Source organism: Rattus norvegicus, chromosome X (assembly GCF_036323735.1).
Source record: "Rattus norvegicus strain BN/NHsdMcwi chromosome X, GRCr8, whole genome shotgun sequence".
Classification (NCBI taxonomy): domain Eukaryota; kingdom Metazoa; phylum Chordata; class Mammalia; order Rodentia; family Muridae; genus Rattus; species Rattus norvegicus.
In genome coordinates this window covers 136,552,060-136,577,679 of record NC_086039.1, presented here as the reverse complement: position 1 = coordinate 136,577,679, position 25,620 = coordinate 136,552,060, and the positions used below count along the sequence as shown (strand labels likewise).

The 25,620-nt window shown below is 41.8% G+C and overlaps 1 protein-coding gene and 1 long non-coding RNA gene across 4 annotated transcripts in view; one reads left to right on the top strand and one right to left on the bottom strand.

The window, feature by feature from the left end:
- The window catches only part of Gpc4 (glypican 4), a 110,607-nt gene extending 98,463 nt beyond the window's left edge, over positions 1-12,144 (top strand). Inside the window, exons 5-10 of one of the 2 annotated variants that reach the window (XM_006257580.5) lie at positions 308-473; positions 6,357-6,487; positions 6,577-6,723; positions 10,430-10,566; positions 11,161-11,336; positions 11,432-12,144. In XM_006257580.5, coding sequence (XP_006257642.1) covers positions 308-473; positions 6,357-6,487; positions 6,577-6,723; positions 10,430-10,566; positions 11,161-11,336; positions 11,432-11,637 — 963 coding nt within the window. In that variant the 3' untranslated portion in view covers positions 11,638-12,144. The remainder of the gene's footprint in view (positions 1-307; positions 474-6,356; positions 6,488-6,576; positions 6,724-10,429; positions 10,567-11,160; positions 11,337-11,431) is intronic. The other variant, NM_001014108.1, reaches the window with a different exon arrangement.
- LOC102550607 (uncharacterized) overlaps positions 1-25,620 on the bottom strand; it is a 180,790-nt gene that overhangs the window by 70,470 nt on the left and 84,700 nt on the right. For both annotated transcript variants that reach the window (XR_597796.4, XR_005498529.2), the window contains exon 4: positions 16,648-16,724. This is a non-coding gene — a long non-coding RNA (uncharacterized LOC102550607). The remainder of the gene's footprint in view (positions 1-16,647; positions 16,725-25,620) is intronic.

Sequence of the window (25,620 nt, the reverse complement as noted above, 5' to 3'; positions counted from 1 at the left end):
TCTGGCACTGAAGGAAACAATGATTGCAGCAGGCCATGCACAGGCTCTTGAGTTCCATCTGCACTAGAAATGGCAAACAAATGAATAAAAAGCACACCTCAGGTGATACCCCAACTCTTAACTCTAGCTTTCCAGTACCTGTCTTCTTCCACTTGTCTGATCTCACTCTTAATTGATTTCCACTGGAGGCAAGCCTCCTAATTGAGAACAGCAGCAACCCATCCTTCAGTTCATGGTTGATGCTCCAGTGTCAGTTGTGTCTATTTTGATTCAACCATGACTTTCTTTTTTTCCTGTCTCACATTAGGTGAATCCCACAGCTCAGTGCACCCAAGCACTGCTGAAGATGATCTACTGCTCTCACTGCCGGGGCCTGGTGACTGTGAAGCCCTGTTACAACTATTGCTCAAACATCATGAGAGGCTGTTTGGCCAACCAAGGAGACCTTGATTTAGAGTGGAACAATTTCATAGGTAAGCCTGTGATTGATGTGTAAGCTTTACTTAGAGATGACTCCATATCTGGCCACAAGGACTGTTGTCATTGCCAGCTATGAAAATTTCAATTTATTCAAGTGTTAGACACTCACCAGAGTCCTTGCTATACTGCCCTCAGTGCTTGAGGTTAGTAGAATCAGTACTTCAAGTCAGTGTCGTCTTTCAGAAGACAGTTAGGTACACTGACTTCTAATGTTGCAGAGGTAACTTTTTGATATTTTTTGTGAAACACTCAGGTTTAGTCCTCATCCTAGGTCTCTCTCCATGTTCCCTCTGATGTACAGTCTTCACAGAGCCATGAAAGTAGCTTTGAAGATTCTCTCTTGGGCTGGACAGGTGGCTCAGTGGACAAAGTGCTTGTTTTGCTAGAACAAGGGTCTATGTTTGATCTCCAGAATCAGAAAAAATCCTAGGAGTGGTGGTGCACTTGTAATCCCAGGGCTTGGGAAGTAGAGACAGTCAGCCCAGTCTGAGTACAGTGCCCCAGGACAGTGAGAGAGACCCTGATGCAAAAAGACTAGGGTGGCAGTAACTTTCTTGGGGAACTCGGAATTCTGTTATTTCATATTTGATATGTAAGTTTGATGTAACAATATCTGGTCTCTGTCTGTCTGTCTGTCCTTTCTTTTACATTGCAACCTAATCTTTGGGAGACTGACTAGATACCCATTTGATCATCAGATTAGAATTCTGATGTGGAAATTTACTGGGTTTGTTTTTGTAGAGGACTCAGCCATGGTAGAATCCTCTTATGTGAATGGACAGAGTCTCTGATTATTTGAAAAGTAGGACTGTTCAGTGATTCTGCCACTTAGAGAAACATTACTAGAACGCAGACCATACTCTAAGCAAGCTAGCTAGGTTCTGAGAAGGCAATTAGGATTTCCAGGACAACATAAGCAGTCATCTACTTTAGTGCCCAGTGCGTACATCAGTCCGGAAGCCTCCAAGGCCAACATCGAAATTGACAAAGCAGAGCACTGATGGAACATAGCACACATGCTTAGAGTGTACCAATTTGCTCTCTCACTCCCTAATCACATTTACAGAATTGCAGGCTGAAATGTCTTTATAGAAACCAAGTTTTTGCTGAAACATCGACATCATGGGAGCATACATGTAATTTGCTGCCTTGGATTTGCTTTATTTTGTTTCATTTTGTTTGTTGTTTGTGGGGCTTAATTTTTCTTTTTTCGTTTCTTTTTTTTTTTTTTGAATAGAGAAAATTGGAGTAAGAAAATCCTTTTTAGCCCGAGTGAGAGTGACTTGCCATATTAAGTCTGTTTGAAAGTGCATCAATAAATTGGCTCCCGCAGATTCTTAAACATAGACACTGGGGAGAAAAGATGTAAATATTAAGCACTTTAGCACACTTGTGGCCTAAATAGCTCAAAGCTGGAAAGCATGGGGAAAAAGCTTTGACATACAGAGTGAAACCAGGGGAGAAACCAAACATTTCCTATGGGAATAAAGCTATGGTACTTCCCCATCTAAGGGGAAGTAGACCATTAGACACTCCCCCATAGCCGACTTCCTTTTCCTTTCTAAATTCCAGTGTTGGGTTGGCTGCTTTCATTTGGTTGTGCTTTGTTTCTTGCCATGTAGCCCAGGCTGGCCTTCAACTCCCATAGCCTCTGCCTCCAGATGGCTGGAATTACAGGTGTACTATACCACAGCTGGTTACACTTAGTTCTTAAAGAAAGGTGGTAGACTTCTATTTACCTTCTGCGCATAGCAGGCTTTCTTTGGGACAAGGCATTTGGCATGCAGTACAAATCGTGGTGACAGGGATTAAGCTTTGCTTCCTTTCTTACCTAGGCACACCGAGGATAGCACAGGGCATTTTCCACCATGTGCTTTGTTATTCATTGTGCCCAGAAGCGACTACTACCAAGGCCCTCTCACATCTTTGTATTAAACTACAACTTTCTCTATATCTCTTCTAAGACGTTACAGATCCACAGCATATCAAAAACATACTCTGACTGGCTTAAGTAATGCTTTCAGCCTCGAGTTGTTGCTGCTGTTCTTGGAGTGTATTTTTTAAATTGCATGCGCTATCTGTGAAGAAGCAAAATTAAACCCAAGTGGAAATGGATGGGATTTTGGAATTGATTTTCTACAGCTATTTTAAATGATACTACTTGGAGTGGTGTAGCGTGCAATTGTATGTAAATATTTTTAATGGGTACACTACTCTTTATTTCTAATAAGCTGATATAAAAAGCCAGGCATAATAGACACGTTAATCTCCTGTTCTTTTTCATGGGATTTTTCACAAGGGCTTAATTAATCTCTATGGTTGTACAATTCAGTCCCAATTACACCACACCTCTGCTGTAAATATTTCTCTCTCTCTCTCTCTCTCTCTCTCTCTCTCTCTCTCTCTCTCTCTCAATTTTCTTTGCTGTTTAAATGATTGCACAGTCAAGGATTTGTTTTATCTCTTTTAAAATCAAATCTTACGGTTAAGTTGGGAATCTGTATTCAGCTCTTCCAGTCAGGTTGGGAGGCTAAAGATATGGGTCTCTCATTATTTATTGGAGACAAAAGGACAAAAGAATTACTTTCCCTAGTCAGAAGGGGATACTTCTTTTTCAACATTTTTTATGAGCATACATTAATTATACATAATAATTGGTTTCATATGACATTTTCATACATGCTTATAATGTATTTGATCATACTCATTCCAATTACCCTCACTTGTCCCCTCCCACTCCTGCTGATTCCCCAGAAAGGGATGCTCTTCTGGGTGAGTTGGGAGGGGGCGTTCAGGCTAGTGCCTTGAGCTGGTCTTGTGGTTGGATCAGACTTGACTTTTTCTGAAACTGAGCAGGAATTTTTCCAAGTCAGCCCTGCTGCTGGGCTCTCCCTGTTCCCACAACTACATCTGCTTATCACCACAAGTTCTAAGTGCTAAGTCTTGCTAGTCTTAATAGGATGGGTCCAAATACAGGAAACACCTTTGAAAGTTCACCTTTATAACAGGCTGATACAAAGCCTTTGATTTGCAAAGCAAACCAAATGCTGGCCCTTTGACTACCACCAAAAAAAGTTTGTTTTCAGAGAACCATAAATTATTCTTAGGTTTGACTTGTCTGTCACATACTGTGCCTCTGTTAACACTCATTTGACTTGGAGCCAACCCTATTAATGTCATATATTGTTTGCTGCCAATGGGAATTTAGTATTGGAATTGCTGACAAGGACACTAGCCAGGTTCTGGCAGATGGCAGTAGCAAGTATGGTAGCAAATGCATATGAAAATTGTGGCCTCTTACCAACCAGAAGGAAAATAAAACACCAGACCAGCCATCTTTAGATTCCTCTTGGTAATTTTTAGGGGCGGGGTATTGGTGGCAGCTATTGGCCAATAGATGGCCAATCATAACTTCCTGCAGGGTTAGAGGCAGCTTTGGCTCTGGGCTGTGAGCTACCGGCAGAATGCATCCTCACTTGCATTCTTCAGCTGGGCAACACGCAACGCCATGGCACCAGCCCCAACAAAGGCCTGGTTTCCCTCTCCATTCCCAGGTCCTTGTGTATGGCCAGCAGCTCTGAGTTTTAAAAGATGGCAAACAGCCAGAAGAATTAGGGTTTATGTTTCCTTTCAGTCTTTCACAAACACATTAGCAATCAATCTGGCCTTTCCTCACCACTAGGGGAATAAGTAGATACAAAATGCACCCCCTATTTAAACCTCTGATTTTAGATGTTTATTATCTATTCATAATATTTTTATTTGAAGCCAGCAATATATCTTGGCTTGCGAAGGAATGTGCTTTCTGTATGTGGCAGTCCTGACACTTTGACAGTGATGAACACATTTACATTGTGCTCCACTTGTTTGCAAAAGTTGCCTTTTCGCTAGCACATCAAAAGCATTTTTTTTCTCTCTCCTCTAGTACAATGGCATATTCATGCTGTCAGCCTTTCCTTAAAGGTTAGAGGCATCACTTTATTGGTGCTTACCACAATGCAGTCTGAAACTTCATTTGCTGTTACTTTAAAATACCGCGCTTCACAGAAATCTGTTCATTGTTGGTGACTTCGGAATTGTAGTTTAGAGAAATGACCTCACACTTTAAAATGTTGTGTAGCATTTGTTGTAAATTGAAGATAAAATGTCAATGACCAACTTCGATTTTATTTACATTTTGATAGTTAAAATCCCCCCCCCACACACACACTAGAAAATTTAGGTAGAGGCTCAGCTGGGGTAGCAGCTGAGAGGGACACCCAGCCTTCTAGAAAGGAATATTCCTTTCTGGTTCTTGCCATGGAAGTACCCAGAGGAGTAGACAATGGGGATCTAAGTCATTTGCTTGTCATTCATTAGAACTGGAGTGTAAAAGAGAAAACCCCATTTAAGTTAACTGTTGGGCTCAGCTGTTAAGACCACTTAATTGCTCTTCTAGAGGTTCCATTGGTTCCCATCACCTATATCAGGTGCCTCACAATCACCTCTGTCTCCAGCTCCAGAGGACCAGACCACTGTGGCTCCACAGGCAAACACTCTTCATTTGCATATATTCACACACAGACAAATTAATAAATGATAATAGTAAAAAGGGAGATGGAGAAATGGCTCAGCTGACTGCTCTTCCAGAGATCCTGAGTTCGATTCCCAGCAACCACATGGTGGCTCGCAACCATCTGTAATGGGATCCGATGCCCTCTTCTGGTGCGTCTGAGGACAGCTACAATGTACTTATATATATAAAATAAATCTTTAAGAAATGATAATAAGGGCTGGAGAGGTGGCTCAGTGGTTAAGAGCACTGACTGCACTTCCAGAGGTCCTGAGTTCAATTCCCAGCAACCACATGGTGGCTCACAACCATCTGTGATGAGGTCCCTTCTCTGGTGTGTCTGAGGACAGCTACAATGTACTCATATATAATAAATAAATAAATCTTAAAAAAAGAAATGATAATAAAACTTTTTAAATTTATGTTTAATAACTATGCATCCTTTTCCTCCTTGGGTGTGGAGAAGGATTTCATTTCTAAGAGTTCTTCTACTTCTGTGCAAATATCAAGTAAAAATACCAACTCATAATCGCCAAGTGCACAGATGGCAAGAAAACAAAGAACAGCTTATTTTCTTTAAGGAATCCAGTGCTTGTTGGAAAATGCCAGGTTCCTCCAAAGACTAACAGTGACTTTCAGGTATCAGTGACGTGACACACCACAAATGGACAAAGTTTGTGCAGGGGCATGTTGGCTCATGGTTTCAGTGGACTACAAAAAAAGCATGTGTGTTACTACTAAACTAATCGAGGCCCTCACATTGGAAAATGAGCTTATCTTATCCCCCAAATGGCATGCCTCTAAGTTTCATTATTTGAAGTCATTAGAATTCCCAGAGCACTTTCATTCTATTATCCAACTGTGCACTCAGGGATCTTCAATGTCTCACCAAACGAAACGAAAGAAAAGAATTGCTGCGCCAGGATTGTAACTGATTTATGTTTTCAAGTCTTGTAAATGGAACCTGAAAGGCAAAGATCCCAGGGAAGTGTCTGGGAGAGCAGGCATGGGACTCTGCCCTCAGCCTCACGGCTGGCAGCTGGAATGCTGGCTGACACTCGAAGGATTGAACACTGCCAGTGATAGACGATTCCTGATTGAATTGCTACAGAACAAAAACTTCACACTTTAGCATAATACGGACACATAATGTAGAGATTCAGTGTGAACTCGTGGAAATGACTAGAAAATATGAATAAATTGAGGGGGGGGGAGTCTGTTTTCTTTTTCTCTCCAGAAAGAAAAGACTGTCAATTAATCAAAACTGATGCTCACACCTGAACTAATGATTTACTCTCTTGTGTTTTTCTCCAAACCTTGTTAGATGCCATGCTGATGGTGGCAGAGAGGCTGGAGGGTCCTTTCAACATTGAGTCCGTTATGGATCCCATCGATGTGAAGATTTCTGATGCTATCATGAACATGCAGGATAATAGTGTTCAGGTGTCTCAGAAGGTACCGAAGGCAGGATGCTGGGCAGGACGGCTAGAGATGCCCTCTGTCCTGTCCTGTAGAATCCCTAATATAAACTTATTCCAATGCAGGTTTTCCAAGGCTGTGGACCTCCAAAGCCTCTCCCGGCTGGACGAATTTCTCGTTCCATCTCTGAAAGTGCCTTCAGTGCTCGATTCAGACCTTATCATCCAGAGCAACGCCCAACTACAGCAGCTGGCACTAGTTTGGACCGACTGGTGAGCACTTTAAGAGGGATGGGTGTGTTTAATGGCAAGGAACTGCAAACGTTTGCTTAAAAATGAACTTTTCATTGGAAAGCATACAAGTGTGAGCCTTTTCCATTCTGCCTTTTTAATGTAGTTATATGTGGGTGGCAGTAAATGTGCCTCGTTTTCTGTCTCAGAACGTTCCTGTATCGTCTAGGAAATGGGGTGTAACGCCTTTCATCTCCTGACTTCCCTTTAATGTCACTGAGTGTTTACTGAGCATCTGCTGTATACCTGCCTGCCAGTAGGTTATGCCGAAGGGGAAGCTCAGAGCAGTAAGACAGGCCTTAATCTCAAAAGACCTCAACAAAGGGAGAGGGTCACCAGTCTAAGCTGTCCAATGGGTACCAAAATAGCCTAGGACTAAATCCTGAATTGATTTCATAGAACATTAACGTGTTATGGTCATGCATGGATTTATTTTTGGTCAATAAAATTAATAATGTCAATTTAAGACATCCTAACATTATGTGTGCCACACCCAAAACATCCAGACATGATCATCATCCACCTTGTACGGAGTAAGTCAATGAACAAGTACATACCTCTGGGTAGAAAAGATATCTTTACCATTGGCTACTCTTTCCCAATCACCTTTTCAAAGTAAATGTACTCCTACAGAAAAGCAATCTTGATTCAATCCATCTTCACTGTGTTTTCAAAAACTTCAGCAATGCATTTTAGTGTACTGGATTTTAAAGTTAAAGTGGTTTGAGGGCAGAAAGCCACAAGGTAAGGTGAAAGGAGATAATAGTATGCGAGGAGGATAATTAGATACTTTTGTGCAAGTATCAGGTAAAAATACCAACTCACAGTCCCCAGATGCACAGATGGCAGGAAAACAAAGAACAGCTTGTTTTCTTTAAGGAATCCAGTACTTGCTAGAAAATGCTAGGTTCCTCCAAAGTCTAAAAGTGACTTGTGGGTATCAGCAAAGCGACACACCACAAATGGACAAGATTACATATATGGCAGCATTCTGTGGCAACCTGGGACCATAGAGCAGGAAGGAAGCCTGACAGGGTACTGATGTGAAAGGAGGACGCATAATGCCAGTTAAGTTTTCCTGTATGATGTGGATAAAACCTTAGAGCGAAAGACTGTGTTTGCAAAGTACAGGACTCAGATGGCAGGTACATGAGGAGGTAGACAGCGGATCCAGACAGCTCCTTTAGAGTTTGCATTTGAGCTATTAATTCCTGAGAGAGATGATTTCTTTTTGAGGGTAAGACCTGTATGTTTTCTTCAGCTGGTATTGAAACTGTGAGTTGTATATAATCCACATTAGAAATGATCAAAAGGTATATCTATTAAATAGTTGGAATTTGGCTTGGTTGGTTGTGATGGCTTTGTGTTAGCAACATTATTTGCCTGCTTGTGGTTTTAATTATCATTTCATATATATGGGTGTTTGGCTTGCATGTATGTGTGTATGGCCTGTGTACCTGGTAAGTGAAAGGGCATCAGATCCTCTGAAACTGAAGTTACAAACCCTCGTGAGCTATCGAGTGGGTACTAGGAATAAACCCAGATTCTCCCGTTGTTTGAATTAAATATGTATATAATATGTTTTGATCATATATATTCCTATTACCCTTTTTATTGGATATTTTATGTATTTATATTTCCAATGTTATCCCCTTTCCCCTCTCCTCCCATCCTCCCTCCCCCCTCCCTTTGCTTCGATGAAGATGCTCCCACTCCTACCCATCCACTCCCACTGGCATTCTCCTACACTGTGGAAACAAGCCTTCACAGGACCAAGGGCTTCTCCTCCTATTGATGCCAGATAAGGCCATCCTCTGCTACATATGTGGCTTGAGTCATAGATCCCTCCATGTGTACTCATTGGTTGGTAGTTTAGTCCCTAGGAGCTCTGGGGGGACTAGTTAGTTGATATTGTTGCCAGCCCCTTCAGCTCCTTCAATTCTTTCTCTAACTCCTCCAATGGGTACCCTGTTCTCAGTTCAATGGTTGGCTGCAAGAATCTGCGTCTGTATTTGTCATGCTCTGGCAGAGCCTCTCAGGAGACAGCTATATAAGAGTCCTGTTAGCATGCACTTCTTGACATCAGCAATAATGTTTGGGTTTGGTGACTGTATGTATATGAGCTGGATCCCCAGGTGGGGCAGGGTTTGAATTGAATGGCCTTTCCTTTAGTCTCTGCTCCAAACTTTGTCTCCATATCGCCTCCTGTGAATATTTTTGTTTCCCCTTCTAAGATGGACTGAAGCATCCACACTTTGGTCATCTTTCTTTAGCTTCGTGTGGTTTGTGGATTGTAACTTGGGTAATCTGAGCTTTTGAGCTAATATACACTTATCAGTGAGTGCACACCACGTGTGTTTTTCTGTGATTGGGTTACCTCACTCAGGATGATATTTTCCAGTTCCCTCCATTTGCCTACGAATTTCATAAACTCGTTGTTTTTGATAGCTGAGTAATATTCCATTGTGTAGATGTACCACATTTTCTGTATCCATTCCTCTGTTGAAGGGCATCTGGGTTCTTTCCAGCTTCTGGCTATTATAAATAAGGCTGCAATGAACATAGTGGAGCACGTGTCTTTTTTATATGTTGGGGCATCTTTTGGGTATATGCCCAAGAGAGGTATAGCTGGATCCTCAGGCAGTTCAATGTCCAATTTTCTGAGTATCCTCCAGACTGATTTCCAGAATGGTTGTACCAGTCTGCAATCCCACCAACAATGGAGAAGTGTTCCTCTTTCTCCGCATCCTCGCCAGCATCTGCTGTCACCTGAGTTTTTGATCTTAGCCATTCTCACTGGTGTGAGGTGAAATCTCAGGGTTGTTTTGATTTGCATTCCCCTTATGACTAAAGATGTTGAACATTTCTTTAGGTGTTTCTCAGCCATTCGGCATTCATCAGCTGTGAGTTGTTTGTTTAGCTCTGAACCCCATTTTTAATAGGGTTATTTGTCTCCCTGAGGTCTAACTTCTTGAGTTCTTTGTATATTCTGGATATAAGGCCTCTATCTGTTGTAGGATTGGTAAAGATCTTTTCCCAATCTGTTGGTTGCTGTTTTGTCCGAATGACAGTGTCCTTTGCCTTACAGAAGCTTTGCAGTTTTATGAGATCCCATTTGTCGATTCTTGATCTTAGAGCATAAGCCATTGGTGTTTTGTTCAGGAAATTTTCTCCAGTGTCCATGTGTTTGAGGCTCTTCCCCACTTTTTCTTCTATTAGTTTCAGTGTATCTGGTTTGATGTGGAGGTCCTTGATCCACTAGGACTTGAGCTTTTTACAGGGCACTAAGAATGGATCAATTTACATTCTTCTACCTGCTGACCGCCAGTTGAACCAGCACCATTTGTTGAAAACCCTATTAACCTTTTTGTCCTTTTCCAAATTAGTCCCCTTTCTACTTGTATGTCACATGTGTGTGTCCCAATGACTTTAATAGGGTTCATTAAAGAAGCAAGGGTAAGGGGTTATTTACAGAATCATAGGCAGTTTGTCAGTGGCTATACCTCTGACAAGAATGGAATGAGGTTTTCCTTTGTGCCCCAGGCTGATTTGGAACTCAGTGTAGATCAGCCACCACTAACCTCAACCTTGAAACCTTCCTCCTTAACCTCCTTCCTGCTGGAATCATACATGGTAGTTTTGTATACATACATGGATGGCCCATCCTTTTTCTTTTTTCCCCCCTTAGGTTACTGATGTCAAAGAGAAACTGAAGCAAGCTAAGAAGTTCTGGTCCTCTCTCCCAAGCACTGTCTGCAATGATGAGAGGATGGCAGCAGGAAATGAGAATGAGGATGACTGTTGGAACGGGAAGAGCAAAAGCAGGTCAGCCTCCCCCAGGGAAGTAACATCTTCTCTCATCCGGGGTACCTGGCTTGCTTTCCAGCATGGCTCTCGCAGCTGTTACCCAAGGGAAGCAGCTTTTAGTAGGCAGTGATGACACAAGGTTTCTGGATGACTCTAGGCATACCCATTTAGGTGTTCAAAAAGACATCCAGATACTTATAAAGAAGTAGCTTTGACAGTAGTTATATTCCAGTATTACAGCCTACTAAAAAACATTTAGTACCCGTGGCCCTTGTCTGAGGGGCCTAGCTTTTATAAAGCACCACTCCCCAAAAAGGCCATATTCTCTTTCTTGATGATTCTATGTGTCCCACCCTGGCACACTCTTTGACTGAGATAAGCACCCATCAAGAGGTAGTTTTGGTTTGACAGTGACCGAAAAAAGGATTACTTTCAAAAGGGTCTCATTCAGATCACAGAAAGTACACATTCCTAGGATAAGGAGTAATTACAGTTGATTATAAATGGAAGAAATTCTATTCTACCGTGCTCAGTGGAGATCCTAAACTTGATCAAAATCTTCGGTCTCCTCTACTCAGTGATCATCTCAACAGGACCATTTCTTCCTTTCAGGTACCTGTTTGCAGTGACAGGAAACGGATTAGCCAACCAGGGCAACAACCCAGAAGTGCAGGTTGACACCAGCAAGCCGGACATTCTGATCCTTCGTCAAATCATGGCCCTTCGGGTTATGACCAGTAAAATGAAGAATGCTTACAACGGAAATGACGTGGACTTCTTTGATATCAGTAAGGCTTGGTGTCTTTCAAGTACAGGGTTTGTTCTTCTCTGACTTGATTAGAATGTGTGCAATGGACTCCCTGTTCTCTTCTTTTCAATGTAGGCGATGAGAGTAGTGGAGAGGGAAGCGGAAGCGGATGTGAATATCAGCAGTGCCCTTCAGAGTTTGAGTACAACGCCACTGACCATTCTGGGAAGAGTGCCAACGAGAAAGCTGACAGTGCCGGTGGTGCCCCTGCAGAGGCAAAGCCCTATCTCCTCGCTGCCCTCTGCATCCTGTTCCTCGCTGTGCAGGGAGAGTGGAGATAATTGTCAAACTCTGAGTAAAAGTGTTCATCATCAGAAAGTTCAAAGGCACCAGTTCTCACTTTTTTTTTTTTAATCATCCTAGTGACTTTGCTTTTAAATGAATGGACAACAATGTACAGTTTTTACTGTGTGGCCACTGGTTTAAGCAATGTTGACTTGTTGTTGACTTTGTTTTTCTCATTCAGTTTGAGGGGACAGGGGCCTCCTGCCTTCAAGTGTGTCCCTCCGCACTCCCCTCCTTTGAGACTCGTGTTATGCGCGGCTAGCGGTGTAGTTACAGAACTGTAGTTAGTTGTGTATTGGTGATCTTGTTTTCTTTGTTGGTTTTTCTCATTTGTGGGGTTTTCCTTTTCCAATTATGGTCTCACCTTGTTTCTCACAAGAAAACCAGGGTCGTTTCTTGGCATGTAACATGTACGTATTTCTGAAATATTAAATAGCTGTACAGAAGCAGGTTTATTTATCATGTTATCTTATTAAAAGAAAAAGCCCAAACAAGCTGAAAAATTTTCCATTTATCCCTGTTGTTTTAGCTGCCTTATCGGGAGAGAAGTGGAGTTGACTTTGGGTTTTCTTTTCTTCCTTTCTTTCTTTCTTCCTTTCTTTCTTTCTTCCTTTCTTTCTTTCTTTCTTTCTTTCTTTCTTTCTTTCTCTCTTTCTCTCTTTCTCTCTTTCTCTCTTCTTTCTCTCTTTCTCTCTTTCTCTCTTTCTCTCTTTCTCTCTCTCTCTTTCTTTCTTTCTTTCTTTCTTTCTTTCTTTCTTTCTTTCTTTCTTTCTTTCTTTCTTTCTTTCTTTCTTTCTTTCTTTCTTTCTTTCTTTCTTTCATTTGTATTAAGTTAGGACAGAATGTGAAGGCACAAGCAGAGTTCTGAGCCAATTGCCAGACTGTATTCAAACACCAGGACAAGAACAGAATGGGACTTCATTCATAGTTGAAGGTTGGAAAAGACTGCAAATCACCCATTTTTAATGAGTTGAATGATACATAACTCGATTTCTTGAACCCACCCAAACTTAAAATGGACCTCATCCAGAAACGATTCTTGATGTGGTGTACCTTGAAAGAACGACATTCAGGATGGCTTAGGGTGTTTATTGAACACCAGACAAGTTAGGAAGTCACAGTGTACCAATTAGTGCTGACACTCTGTTTTAATCCCAATGGCAGTAGCAAGTGACTAGAGATCTCATTTCTTCCCCGTGTTAGACTGATGCAGCTTTCTTACCCACTGACCACTGTGGGAAGAATACTGTAAAAGGGAGCTGTCTGGCAGCTAGCCAGAACTGGGTGGGTATAACCTGGGCTTAGTGACTAGTGGTCAACCTCCTTTCCGGCCGATTTTGTTTGTGTGTACATACTTGCATTGGGTTTTTTTGTTTTTTTTTTTTGTTTTTTTTTTTTTTTTTTTGGCGGGGGGTATGTTTGTTTTAGATTCCAGTTTTTAAAATAGTGTATGGTTATGTACTTTGATTTTTTTTTTGCCTACTCTTTTTGATCAGTCAAATGAAGGACTTAGAGTGGTCTCCATCCATTTGCGACCCATCCCAGCCACGGCGCCCATAGGGAGGAGAGCTGAGTGTTGAGATACGGTGTCTTATCTGTGGGAGGGGTGAAAATAGAGCACGTCTTCTCAGTGACTCTTAGCCACATGGATGGGGTGGTGAAGGCTCTAACTGTTCCCAGGCCAAAGACTATCCACTACCTTGCCCCCTTGGAAGCCCCTTCCTTGTATACAAATAACTGGTCAGAGAATCTGGAGAACATAGACCATTTCAAAATGAGTTCTCAGGTCTTCAGAAAGACAACAACCATGCAAGTCTCTTCCTGCTCTAAAAGTCATTTAGATCACAGAATTCTACTGAACTGAAAGCCCACACAGAGGTGGTTCAATCTTCAGCTGTAAGAGGAAATCTCTATTTTTATATTGAAACAGAATTACTTGATAGCTCAGGGTCTACATTTCATTCAACTTTTTACACCAAATTCTGAAGAATGGTCAAACTAAAAATATTGGGGGCTGTTGTAAACAGAGGCTTAATTTTATTAGAAGTAGCCAGTTATTTATTAAAGCACGATGTTAATAAACTAGGCATATTCCGGCTGGTTGTGTATAAGTGTTTTTTTTTCTTAAAGCAAATCACAGAAAATATAACTCCATTTATATAAGAGGAAAACGAGATTGTAAATAGCTGGGCTGCCTTGTGAGAACTTGGAAAAATGTGCTGATAGTTAGAAGTACCTCAGTTGTGAGGAATTTCCTTTTTAGCTTAGACTGCTATTACTTTTACTTGGTAGAAATGAATCTGGTCTCCAAAATATGGCTCAAAGAGTTGTCCCTGTAGACCTTGTTAGATTGTTTTTAATTTAAAACCTTGAACTCTGCCCAGCTGTTTTCTTTCAGTCAAGTCCTCCAACCTAATAACATTTTCCGAATTAAATATTCTTGAAGGTTTCTCTGGACGCTCACTGATTTGTTTTCTTTCTTTACATTTTTTCCTCTGTGGCCCTTTTATTATTTAAATTGTCTTTTGCTTTTGAACTTGAACTATGAAATAAACAAATCATAGATTTTTTCCATTCAGGTCTGACCGGACAACTTTTGGCTTCTCGCCAGCTGGCAGGCTTTCCCTCCCCACCCCCACCACCCCTCCCCACAAAAGAGAATAAAGGCAAGTTGAATATTTGAAAACCTTTCGAGTTTAGAGCGGGGAGGCAGAATAAAAGCCTTATGAACAGGACTGACTTCCCCGAAGTTAGCAGCGTGTGAAGGATCTGAGCTTTACCAAGTTATTTATAAAGTACTTTTCTTTCAAACACTTCGCATACTCGACTCTAAGACAAACATTACAGAAGAGCTTGCCAGAAAAGGGAAATACAAGGCAAAAAGAAAAAAGTTCCATAATTCTACTTGTATATTTGTAAAAGAGTGAGCACCTCCTATTTCCGTAAAATCAAAGAAGTGCGAAGAACTGATTTGCACCTTTAAGCCTGAATTAGACTACTTAAAAATCTTAAACGAGTTTTTAAATATGAGTTACATGAAATATAAACTGTCACTTGTGATAATAGATCCAACAATAAAATAAGTAGATGGTGCCATATGTAGTTGGACTTCCCGTTTTGTGTTGAAAGAATATGTTTATTTACATAGTGAAAGAGTTTAGTAACTTAATGACAGTATCTAGTAGGGCAGCTGTTCTCAACCCGTGGGTCACAGTCACTTTGGGCATCAAATGACCCTTTCACGGGGTTGCATATCAGATATCCTCCATATCAGATATTTACATTATAATTCATAACAGTAGCAAAGTTACAGTTATAAAGAGGCAACAAAAATTATTTTATAGCTGAGGGTCACCATAACATGAGGAGCTGCATTAAAGGGTCACAGTATTAGGAAGTTGAAAACCACTGTTCTAGAGGAATGGCTTTCTCTGAGACACACAGATAGACAGATTTCATTGGCAAATATAAAATTATATCTGGAAACAACAGAAAAACACTCAGATGTCCGATCCAGAACTTACTGGGAACTATATTACTGTAACTATATTCTACAATAACCTTGTTAATTTCCTATACTTTTTAACTCCTAACTAAACCTTCTGTATATTTGAAATACTAGTTGAAAAGAGCTGAAGAAGTATCTAGTTGGTAGAATGCTTGGCTAGCATATTTGAGACAACCCTAGATTCCATCTCCAGCACCCAATAGACTGAAGGATGGTGCATATGTTGGGACAAGAACATCAGAATGTCACATTTTATTCTCCAGTTAAGTTAGCTAAAATATATTGATAGTGGAAGACTAATGATAATGGATCTGAGGACACCTACCCCGAGGGCATGCCTTTTCACTGGTGCCATACTTTGATATTTAGTGCACATGGCCCACAATCATCTCAGTGCAGCTTTTCAAGAAGTCAATATTGAATAGAAAGATGGACTATTTCTAATTATGGGGGTACAACTCAAGTGTACCGCATTTGTTTTAAGATTCAGTCTTATTATTACTATTTGAGACAATGCTCACGAAGGCTATTGGGAAGAATACAGTACTACTAGCGATGTTTAGGAATGGGTCAAAGGACCTCTTTTGACCTGAAACATACTTGTACTTCTTTGTACAAAGTACTCTTTCTCTGATGCTCTCTCAAGCTCCTGATGCTTTCAGCATTATCAGGCACCACACAAGATGAGTTAAGAGTGTTAGGAAAATATGTAAATGGATTCTGGTGATTGCATGAAGTTACCTTTTCTATGGATAGGGAATTATTATTATACACAAAATCAGATTTTGTGTAAAATTGAATGTTTATGGCCAGTGTTTGAAGAGACCTCTGAGTTCAGCATTTATTAGTAAAGCCTACAGAAACTTATTTTTCAGCACAAATGTCCATGTGTGGAATTAAAATATACAGTGTAGTGTACTTTTGACATTTCTTTTTCTTAAGATGGCATCTTGCTGTTTTTGCTCAGGATGCCCTTGGCTCCTTGGGTCAAGTGATCCTCCCGCTTCAGCCTCCCAAATAGCTGAGACCACTTGTCTTCCTCATCCACCCTCCTCTGTATCCCCTTGTTCTAGTGATGTGGAGGGAGTCCAGGATTTTGCACATGATAAGAAAGTGTTGTGCAACTAAACGATACACCTGGCCCTATATTTTGAATTTCTTAACAAATTAACAGAAGATTAGGAAAAATGCAGAAGAGCAGTAGAAAGAATAATCATCAATCCCATCAATCTCCTGCATCAACCCCAGCAGATAAAGGCTGATAGTGGACAACCTCAGAGGGGCCATGTACATGGTGACTCCAGAAAGATTACATGATCGATCTTGTACTCAGATCTCTGGAAAAGCCTTTTGCAAGAACTTTGTCCTATTGTTCTTATTCTTGTTTCTTGTATGAAGACGCTAGAACATTTGTGTGTGCACGTAGTCCCACACATACACTCTATGATTGATTGATCATGTATTTTCTAGCACTTAACCCCAGGTAGACCTTACTTACTCTGTCGCCTGTGGACTGCCTTCCTCTTGCTGTCAGTGGCATATGCTTAGGAAATGCAGACTGATTTTAATAATAGCCTAAAGGGAACATAATTAGAAAGGTAAGTCTCCTGCCAAGAAAAAATTACATATAAAATGCATTCCAGAGCCTAAATAGCATTTCTTAGATTTACCACTGCCTGGGATTGTTTTTTTTAAACTCACCACATATAACCAAAAGTGGACCATTAGCCTGTCTTCATGGGCATTCACTGTACAGTGCATTTGGGTATGGGATTGGCCACAATACCAGTCATTGGTAGGCTTTTCTAAACATGTATGTAGATCTCAACTCTGTTTCGATGAAATGTGTCTTTAAAGGCCTTTCGTGGCCCTGCTCTAAACTCTCCTTCCAAATGGAATGATTTCTTAAACTCTTCTTTCTGTCTGATCATTTGCCACCAACATTGGCAGCAGCAATTAACAGTCATTTAGACACATTTTAATGTGATGAGAAAAAAACTTTTTGCTATTTAGTTACCTGTAATGTTCTGCCAGAAATAAGGTGGTATCTTAGTATTTTAATGGTGGGGAAAGATACCATGACCACGGTAACTCTTATAAAAGAAAGAGTTTTCATTGGGACTGGCTTACAGTTTTAGAGGTTTAGTCCATTTTTGTCATGGTGGGAGAATAGCAATACTCAGGCAGACATGGTGCTGGAAAAGTAGCTGAGAGTTCTACGTCGTGATCCACAAACAGCTGTGAGAAAGAATTGGACCTGGCATGGGCTTCTGAGACTTCAAAGCTCATCCCTAGTGACACACTTCCTCCAGCAAGTCTACACCCGATCCAACAAGGTCATACCTCCTGATCTTTTCAAATAGTGCCACTTCCTGGTAACCACACATGCAAATCTATGAGCCTATGAGAACCATTCTTATTCAAATCACCACAAGTGGGAAGAACAATGTGATTGGCATTAGGACCAGGCCACATTGATTACCAAACACAGTCCTGAAGATTACAACCATGCAGAAAAGTAAAAGGTCTAGAAGAAGCTAGGAAATTTGTGTAAAGGTGACATGCAAATAATGTCAAGAAGCAGACTGGAAACAAAGCCGGGTCTCCCATCAGAGCTTGTTCTTTTCAAATTCTGCTGATCCTTCTGTGATCTCTTACCTTATTCCATGATATCTGAATCAGTAGGAAAAAATGAAGCTTGTCAAGTTGGCCACCTGTTAAGGTATCCTAGGGCTTTGAGGGAGGGTCAGGGGAAAGGCTATGGGTGGTACTGGGTAACTTGACTGACCTGAGTAAAGGAAGTCCAAGGCCACCTGGAAACAAATTTCAAGCCTCACACAGTGTTTGTTTGCTCCATGGACTTTAATCCCGAAAGAGATCCAGCGATCTTGCATGGTGCCTATGTGACATTAGTAAGCCTGCTCTTAAAGAACCAATCTTAAATGATCCTCCAGAACAGCCTCCAATGACCATGTTAAAGGGTCCTGGGAGGTACCCTGGCATCTGCAGTTCTGGGAAGGTTCAACTAGCTGAACAATGACACAAACTGATGAGAAAAAACTACCACAATTTCTGTAGGGAAAATCCATACCTACTTTATCAGCTGGGACTCACTCTTGGCACAGGTAAAATCACCTTAAGTTAAGTATGGTCCAATGGGCATAATCTGGGCTTCTTAACATTCCAGCTTCTTTAAAGTTACCACCGGAGTCAGAGATTGGGAAAGGAATAGAAACCAACAGGCACTGTTGGAGAGAGAGAGAGAGAGAGAGAGAGAGAGAGAGAGAGAGAGAGAGAGAGAGAGAGAGAGAGAGAGAGAGAGAGAGAGATATGCATGCAGAAAACCAGAAGTTTACCTGGAACATATCTTTGACTGCTTTTCCCCTTGTACTTTGGGATAAGGTCTGTCACTGAAGTTGGAGCTCCATGTTTCTGCCCCTAGGATAACTCTGCCCCACCAAACCCTTGCTGGGTTACTGGAATGGACCTCTTTGCCCAGTTTTTAACATAGGTGTTGAGAATTTGAACTCAGACTCAGGTCATATTTTCCCAACAGGTACCCTGAGCCAGTCCATAAGTATGCTGTTGTTAAAAAGAGGTTTCTCCCATTGGATTTTGAGCACACTAAAGAAAGGAAAAAATCGAAGAGAGAATCCATGTTTTAGAAATTTTTCTGTTTAAAGCATATCGCCAGTCCAGGCTAGTCATGAAGTTGCCAGGCAGCCAAGGCAAACTTTGGTGCAGCTGATCCTCCTGTGCTGGGTGGCAAGTATGTACCACCACATCCAACTGAGAAGGTATTTTTGACTTGTCATTTACTATCCAGGAAAGGACTCCAAAGCTTGTGTTATGAATAAGTGTTCCAGCATGCCCATTTGACAGTGAGCAGAATGGACCTGATCTAGGTGTACTCTTGACTCTACCTTCCGCTCGCCTATAGGGTACAGAGACATAAACACAGTGCAAACAGCAAGGATTCGGGCTCGACCACCAAGTGAAGAACAAGCGAGACATGGTTTATCAACGTAACCTAGGCTTGTAGAACTGGAAGCTTTTGCAAAAAGAAATTCAGCCATATTCACTGAGCTCAAGACACTGCTACCTGATGGGGGCTAGCCTATAGGAAACACAATCCTTAGGTTAAAGGAAATTCCCAGTAAAATGGCAGGAGATGATATTTGAGGTACTTGTCAGAGATAAGTATTCTCTATTATTTTACTCTGCTCGTTAGGTTATCAGTCTATATGCAAATCAGGCCTCATGGGTTGTAGACTCATATATGCCCCACATTACATAGTGTTTCCCAGTTCCTTTTATGGGGGTCTTAAAACTACATCCATGCAAAAAAAAAAAAAAGAAAGAAAGAAAGAAAGAAAAAAAAAGAAAAGAAAAGAAATCCCTGTCATACTGAGAAACAGACTAGAGAGAGGAAGTGCCCACAGGATGGCCAGTCATTGGATAGCAGCAATCTCTCTCTGGGTGTGTGGGCCTTGAAAACCACATTGAACTTGAGGCAAAGACTATAATTTATGACATATTCTTTCCTGGTCTCCATGTGGGAGGGCAAGAGAAAAAAATGTAAAGTGAAGTCTGTGCCCCAAGGAGGCCCCATAGTCCCACTGGAGAGGCAAAGCTGGTCAGGAAACATGGCAATGAGAACATACATTCTCAGCTGGCCTGTAGGGCTCTGGACAGCTGTGCACCCCTATGGAGGGGGAACAGATAATGCTGGTCTCCGTGGGAGGGTAGGATTTCAATAAACAAGCAGAAGAGGGAATTAACCTCAGAGCTCCTGTGGGAAGGACTCATGATGGGTTTTTCCTGTTGTGTGAGTGTTGCCAGTTGCCCCCACCGTGGAACACAGCACTGGCTGCTGTGCAGTCCGTTGCAGGAGGAAAGGCAGGAAGGTGGGGCTGAACGTTGTCTCTGGACCATAAAGGGTGAGTGGGCTGTTGTGCTGGTAGCAAGGAAGGCAGAAAAGAATTGTGCTTTTAAAAAACAAAGCGGAGAGAATGGAGAGACGGTTCAGAAGGTAAGGCTACACTGGCTACTCTTCCAAAGGACCTGGGTTCAATTCTTATCCTCCACACGGCAGGTTACAATCATCTGAAACTCCAGTTCCTGGAGATTCAAAGCCCTCTTCTGGCGTCTGAAGTCATAAGGCATGTACATGGTACACAGATATGCATGCAGGCAAAATACTGGAAGATATAAAATAATAATAAAAAAGAAGAAAACAGCATTGGATATGTAGGAAAGCTTTTGCCCATCATATACAAACAAGTTCCCTATCCAGAAGCACAATAAGCAAATAGCAGAAGAGGTTGGGCTTCCTAGTACAGGACTGGGGAAAGATGGTCAGAATGATGCCCTCAAAAGGCCATGCAAGGACATCTAGAATTCCAATGGATAGGTTTAGAGGTAAGTTCTTGAGCAGAGCACGACGTGATAGTGGGAGTCTGTGACGTGGATCTTTTGCAGTTGTTCCATGGATGAACATTATGTGGAGAAAAGTACTTTCCAGTCTAAGGCAGTTTGGCCTCCTTTCAACCTCTGTGTTTTAGCCTCCCCTAGACAGTCTTGATTTGATTCAACACAAAGGGAAGTCTGACTTCCTATTTTATTTACTTACATTTTTGGTGACAAAGATCTCATATATATTCTATGTAGCTGAAGTTGACATTGAACATCTGATCCTCTTGCCTCTACCTCTTGAGTGCTTTACTTCTTTGTTTTTCTCTTAAATGAGGGTCAATGTGGTCCTTTCCAGTGCAGAGTGGTTGTGAGGATAGACTGGGAATAGATCTTTGGGGATCTGGAAAGGGGAACACTGTTCTAAGGTCATGGGCTAGGGTACAGGGAGCTACTCTGTCATAGAACTTTCCCTAGGTCAGTGACTGTTGTGCAGTCTCTTGCCCACTAGGTGCTTGGAGGAGGCACCATTTATGAGATCTTGTCACTGAACTCTACCTTCTGCAATGAGCACATGTTGGAACATGGCCAGCAGGAACCTCTGCTATGGGGACTCTGAGACCATAACCCCATCAGTCATCTTGATCCATCTTTTTGGTCTATACACACTGTTCATAGTTAGCACGGACTTAGTCTGGCTGCAAAGCCTGTGTCTTCTGCCCAAATCCAATGACAACAGGAAGATTACCTTCACATGAAAACTTTACTGCCTGTCGAGTTTTACTAGGAAATCAGCAGTCTAGACAAGGGTGAAAAACCTTTTGTATCCTGGCACTAAACCCTTGGCTCAATCCTGAGTACAGCATTTACTAAATGTAGTGGTGTCTATAAGCCAAGCACACAGGGGAGTGGGAGAACAAGAGAATCAGAAGTTCAAATTCATTCTCAATAATATAGTGAACCCAGATTAGCCTACTTTCCACTGCTTTTTTAAAAAAGTAAGGGAGAAAAAATGAGGGTAGGAGAGAAAAGAGGAGGGGAGGGGAAGAGGAGGAGGGAGGGGGAGAAAAGAGGGACTTGAAGGGAGAGTTTAAGTCTGTACTAATTGTGTGCACACAACCATGGGAAAAATACAAATACTAGGTCTTTTCCATAGGTGGCAAGCAGCACACTCAGGTGATCCTCAGCTGCCTACCCTCTGTCCCACTCTTCCCACCATATTCCTGCCAGGTTCTGAGTTTCTGGGAAAGTACCATCCACACTTTATAGATTATAGTCTTTCTCTCTTGGTCACATAGCAAAGGGACACCAGCCCCTCTGGTTCCAGGGTTGATATGGATCAAAGAGAAGCTCTGTAGAAATGTTGCCCAGTGTCAAATTCCTAGCTACTGTCTCCAAAAGAATCGAAAGTTGTGTTTAGAAGAGCGGTAGTTGAGAAGATATAGGCTGGGGTTAACGAAAGACAGGGACTCATTAGATGGTTGTCATCTTTCCTCTCAGGCTGACTCTTGAGTCCTCAGTGGTTTTTACAATCAAGCCTTTGGGGGAAATCAATAAAAGAAAACTTTCAGGGAACGTCAACCCACTGTTTCTTTGCATAGCAATAGTCTAATGGCACTCATATCTGAAATAGTCTGATGGCACTCATATCTGAAATAGTCTGATGGCACTCATATCTGAAATAGTCTGATGGCACTCACATCAGGAATAGTCTGATGACAATCATATCTGGAATAATTTGAAGTGATCTTCATCACTGAGTTCAAGGTAGGGAAATCTGTAAGTCAATTTATCAGTTGTACTCTCCTTCAGGGAAAATATATTGTATTGTATAATTGAAGACATTTGGTGGGAAGGCAGAGACAGGGTCTGCCCATGTAGTTTCCCTAGTTTTGTTCAGAGTGATACAAGGTCAGACTCCAAAGTGTTGGCATGACAGATGAACACCAGGACACCGAGGTCAACATGGGTAGCGGCACTAGATGAGTGTCTTAGGAAGTTTTCTGGATATATTATGGGGGCAAATGTAACACTTTTTTATTTTACTTTTTGCTGCTATGACAAACACCGTGATCAAAAAGGAACTTGCAGAAGAAATGGGTTTATCTCCAATCTCAGGTCACAGTCAGTCTTTGAGGGAAGTCAACCAAGAACTCAAGGCAGGGTCTTGGAAGCAAGAACTGAAGCAAAGACCGTGGAGTAACACTGCTTACTGGCTTGCTTCCCTTGTTCATGCTCAACCAGTTTCTGATATAACCCAGAGGTAACACTTCCAACACTTCCAACAATGAGCTGGGACTGCCTATATCAACCAGCAATCATGAAAAGGCCCCCGCAGATATGACCATGGGTTAATCTGATAGACACAAGCCTTCAGCTAAGACTCCCTCAGCTAAAACTAGGCTGTGTCAAGTTGTTAGCTGAAGCTAATTAGAAGAGAGACCTACAAATTTATGTGGCCTATGGGGGCCGGGCTTTACCCATTGCACAAATACTGATAGGACGCTATGTGTCAAGCATTGTGCTAGACACCGGGGATGTGTGAATGAAGGAAAATAGACTTGGCATCCATTGTGGTGGTTCTCATCCCTAGGAAGAGAGATTAAATGATCATAGCAGTGAAAGTAATTACAAGGGGAAATAAGACCCTTCCAGCACAAAATAATCCAACTAGGGCCTTAGAGAACCCTACCTCAGTTACCAATTATGGCAGCATCTGACGTCTAGGGCAACCCTCCCTCAACTTGGGCATACTTGGACTCCTGAGAGCTTGATGAACCCAGCTCCAGATTTTCTGATTCTGCAGGACAGGAATGGAGCCCCATCAGTTGTATATTTATCAAACTCCCATTGAGATGACACTTAGAAAATCACTGGTCCAGTCAAAGGGCTTTGGAGCTCTGCAGTCCTATTGCGTAGTCATTGGGGTATCTGCAGAGAAATACTTGCAGGAGCAGAATGAGGTAAATTGCCTTAGACTACTAAATTTCTTGTCAATCTTTCACATTGCTAAATTGAACCAAAGCACTCACTGTCCACTGTGCCTGCCATACCCTAAGATCCAGAAAAGGCCAGAGAAGTGGGAAGCATGTTATTTTAGAAACTATCATGGAGTCCCCTGCGCAGGATCAGTCTGTAAGGGAAACTTAAGTGAAAGTTAGGGTATGGGACTGCTATTAGACCAGGACTAGAGGAAAACAAAGAGTCTAGGAGATCTCATTGTCCATCCTTTGTATCATTTTCTGCCTCATGGATTAGAGAGTGCTTTCCTCATGTAATTAGTTAAAGACTGTGATGTTGGATAAGATGTTCTTTGTTAACACCAATGGCTTATGCTCTAAGATCAAGAATCGACAGATGCGATCTCATAAAACTGCAAAGCTTCTGTAAGGCAAAGGACACTGTGGTTAGGACAAATCGGCAACCAACAGATTGGGAAAAGATCTTTACCAATCCTACAACAGATAGAGGCCTTATATCCAAAATATACAAAGAACTCAAGAAGTTAGACCACAGGGAGACAAATAACCCTATTAAAAATGGGGCTCAGAGCTAAACAAAGAATTCACAGCTGAGGAATGCCGAATGGCTGAGAAATACCTAAAGAAATGTTCAACATCTTTAGTCATAAGGGAAATGCAAATCAAAACAACCCTGAGATTTCACCTCACACCAGTGAGAATGGCTAAGATCAAAAACTCAGGGGACAGCAAATGCTGGCGAGGATGTGGAAAAAGAGGAACACTCCTCCATTGTTGGTGGGATTGCAAACTGGTACAACCATTCTGGAAACCAGTCTGCAGGATACTCAGAAAATTGGACATTGAACTGCCTGAGGATCCAGCTATACCTCTCTTGGGCACATACCCAAAAGATGCCCCAACATATAACAAAGACATGTGCTCCACTATCTTCATAGCAGCCTTATTTATAATAGCCAGAAGCTGGAAAGAACCCAGATGCCCTTCAACAGAGGAATGGATACAGAAAATGTGGTACATCTACACAAGGGAATATTACTCAGCTATCAAAAACAATGACTTTATGAAATTCATAGGCAAATGGTTGGAACTGGAAAATATCATCCTGAGTGAGGTAACCCAATCACAGAAAAACACACATGGTATGCACTCATTGATAAGTGGCTATTAACCCAAATGCTTGAATTACCCTAGATGCCTAGAACAAATGAAACTCAAGATGGATGATCAAAATGTGAATGCTTCACTCCTTCTTTAAAAGGGGAACAAGAATACCCTTGGCAGGGAATAGAGAGACAAAGATTAAAACAGAGGCAGAAGGAACACCCATTCAGAGCCTGCCCCACATGTGCCCCATACATATACAGCCACCCAATTAGACAAGATGGGTGAAGCAAAGAAGTGCAGGCCGACAGGAGCCGGATGTAGATCGCTCCTGAGAGACACAGCCAGAATGCAGCAAATACAGAGGCGAATGCCAGCAGCAAACCACTGAACTGAGAATGGGACCCCCGTTGAAGGAATCAGAGAAAGAACTGGAAGAGCTTGAAGGGGCTCAAGACCCCATATGAACAACAATGCCAAGCAACCAGAGCTTCCAGGGACTAAGCCACTACCTAAGGACTATACATGAACTGACCCTGGTCTCTGACCTCATAGGTAGCAATGAATATCCTAGTAAGATCACCAGTGGAAGGGGAAGCCCTGGGTCCTGCTAAGACTGAACCCCCAGTGAACTAGATTGTTGGGGGGAGGGCAGTAATGGGGGGATGGGGAGGGGAACACCCATAAGGAAGGGGAGAGGGGAGAGATTAGGGGGATGTTGGCCCAGAAACTGGGAAAGGGAATAACAATCGAAATGTAAATAAGAAATACTCAAGTTAATAAAGAAAAAAAAAGATGCTCTTTGTTATTATACATGGTGATGGATCCAACTCACAGTAACTTTGAGGCGTGTTCCATCTCTAACCCATAGGCCACATGCAGCCAAAGACAGTAATGAATGTGGCCCACAACCAAATTATAAATTCCCTTAATGCATTATGAGGGTTTATAGCATTTTTGTAAATTAATTGTGT